The sequence below is a fragment of the Myotis lucifugus genome, unplaced genomic scaffold, assembly GCF_000147115.1.
Source record: "Myotis lucifugus unplaced genomic scaffold, Myoluc2.0 scaffold_1230, whole genome shotgun sequence".
NCBI lineage: Eukaryota > Metazoa > Chordata > Mammalia > Chiroptera > Vespertilionidae > Myotis > Myotis lucifugus.
The window spans coordinates 45,185-46,512 of NW_005872278.1; the positions used below are offsets into that span (position 1 = coordinate 45,185).

Sequence of the window (1,328 nt, forward strand, 5' to 3'; positions counted from 1 at the left end):
CCGGGCCGGGGTCCGGGTTCTGCGTGGGGAATGGGTCGGGCAGGGCCGGCCGGGCCCCGGGACAGGCATCGCGAAAGGCTTGGAGGTGGGGCTGGGGGGGTCGGGGCTGGCGGGGCGGCTTGGGGAACTGCGCTTCCCGGGGGAAAGTTTGGGGCGCAGAGGACGGGGCTGATTTAACGCACATCTCGTTCCTCGGGGTCCCCTGGCGGCAGCACGGAGCCTGGCAGCGAGGCGGGCGGGAGGGGGAGCGGGGAGCGTGGAAACCTATGGAGGGAGGCCTGGGTCTGGGCGACACTCGGGGGACTGGCTGGTGGGGGTGGGGGGAGCCCCTTCCTGCCAGACCCCCAGTTTGCATGGACTTGAACCCGGACAGTCCAAGGGTCCGGCTGCCTGTCACTATGTGAGCCCGTTCAGCGGAGACGGGTCGGATCCTAAGTGAGTGTCTGTTCCAACACGGACAGCCCTGGGTTACCTGGGACTCCACGTAGGTCCTTTGATGGTTAGGTCGCTGTCTCCCATTATTTTATTTATATGTGTGTATATATAAATAAGCTCTCAGACCCCATGTGCAGCTCCCAGCCACGTCAGAATGTGTTTTCTTTCATCAGAGCCAAACAGTCACGGTTAACAGACCATGATTCCTATTTCTTTTTTATTTTTATTTTTTTTATATTTACTGATTTTTTACAGAGAGGAAGGGAGAGGGATAGAGAGTTAAAAACATCGATCAGCTGCCTCCCGCACACTCCCCACTGGGGATGTGCCTGCAACCAAGGTACATGCCCTTGACCGGAATCAAACCTGGGACCCTTCAGTCCGCAGGCTGATGCTCTATCCACTGAGCCACACCGGTCAGGGCAATTCCTGTTTCTTAGAACGATAGCTGCTCCCCAATAGTCTGTTTCTGCCCCTAACAGTGTCTCTTGGCTCACCAGTTGCTCCCGCTCTGGGCTGGACTCGGAGATCAGAGGTTATAGGGGGACAGGGGGCGCCAGCCGTGCCGAGGCCTGGTGTCTTCTGGGAGCTGAGGGCTGGGGAGGACGGGGGCCCGGGGTGCCCGTGGGAGCAGTGAGAGCTGGGAGGGGTGCTTTGCTGCCTGTGGGCTGAGCTGTCCCCGTCCCCAGGGCTGTGTGACCTTCGAGGACGTGTTCGTGTACTTCTCCCGGGAGGAGTGGGGGCTTCTGGACGAGGCTCAGCGGCGCCTGTACCGGGACGTGATGCTGGAGAACTTCGCCCTCGTGTCCTCCCTGGGTGAGTCCCGGCCCCGTGACCTGTTGCTACGGGGGAAATCCCCCACTCCCCCCAGCTTAGTGGATTGAAAACACATT

The 1,328-nt window shown here is 60.2% G+C and overlaps 1 protein-coding gene across 1 annotated transcript in view; it reads left to right on the forward strand.

Moving 5' to 3' along the window:
• Positions 1 to 460: 460 nt before the first annotated feature.
• The window catches only part of LOC102424387 (zinc finger protein 304), a 14,453-nt gene continuing 13,585 nt past the window's right edge, over positions 461 to 1,328 (forward strand). The window contains 2 exon segments of the mRNA XM_023748254.1: positions 461 to 484; positions 1,125 to 1,251. Of these exon segments, the coding sequence (XP_023604022.1) occupies positions 1,218 to 1,251 (34 nt within the window). The 5' untranslated portion in view covers positions 461 to 484; positions 1,125 to 1,217.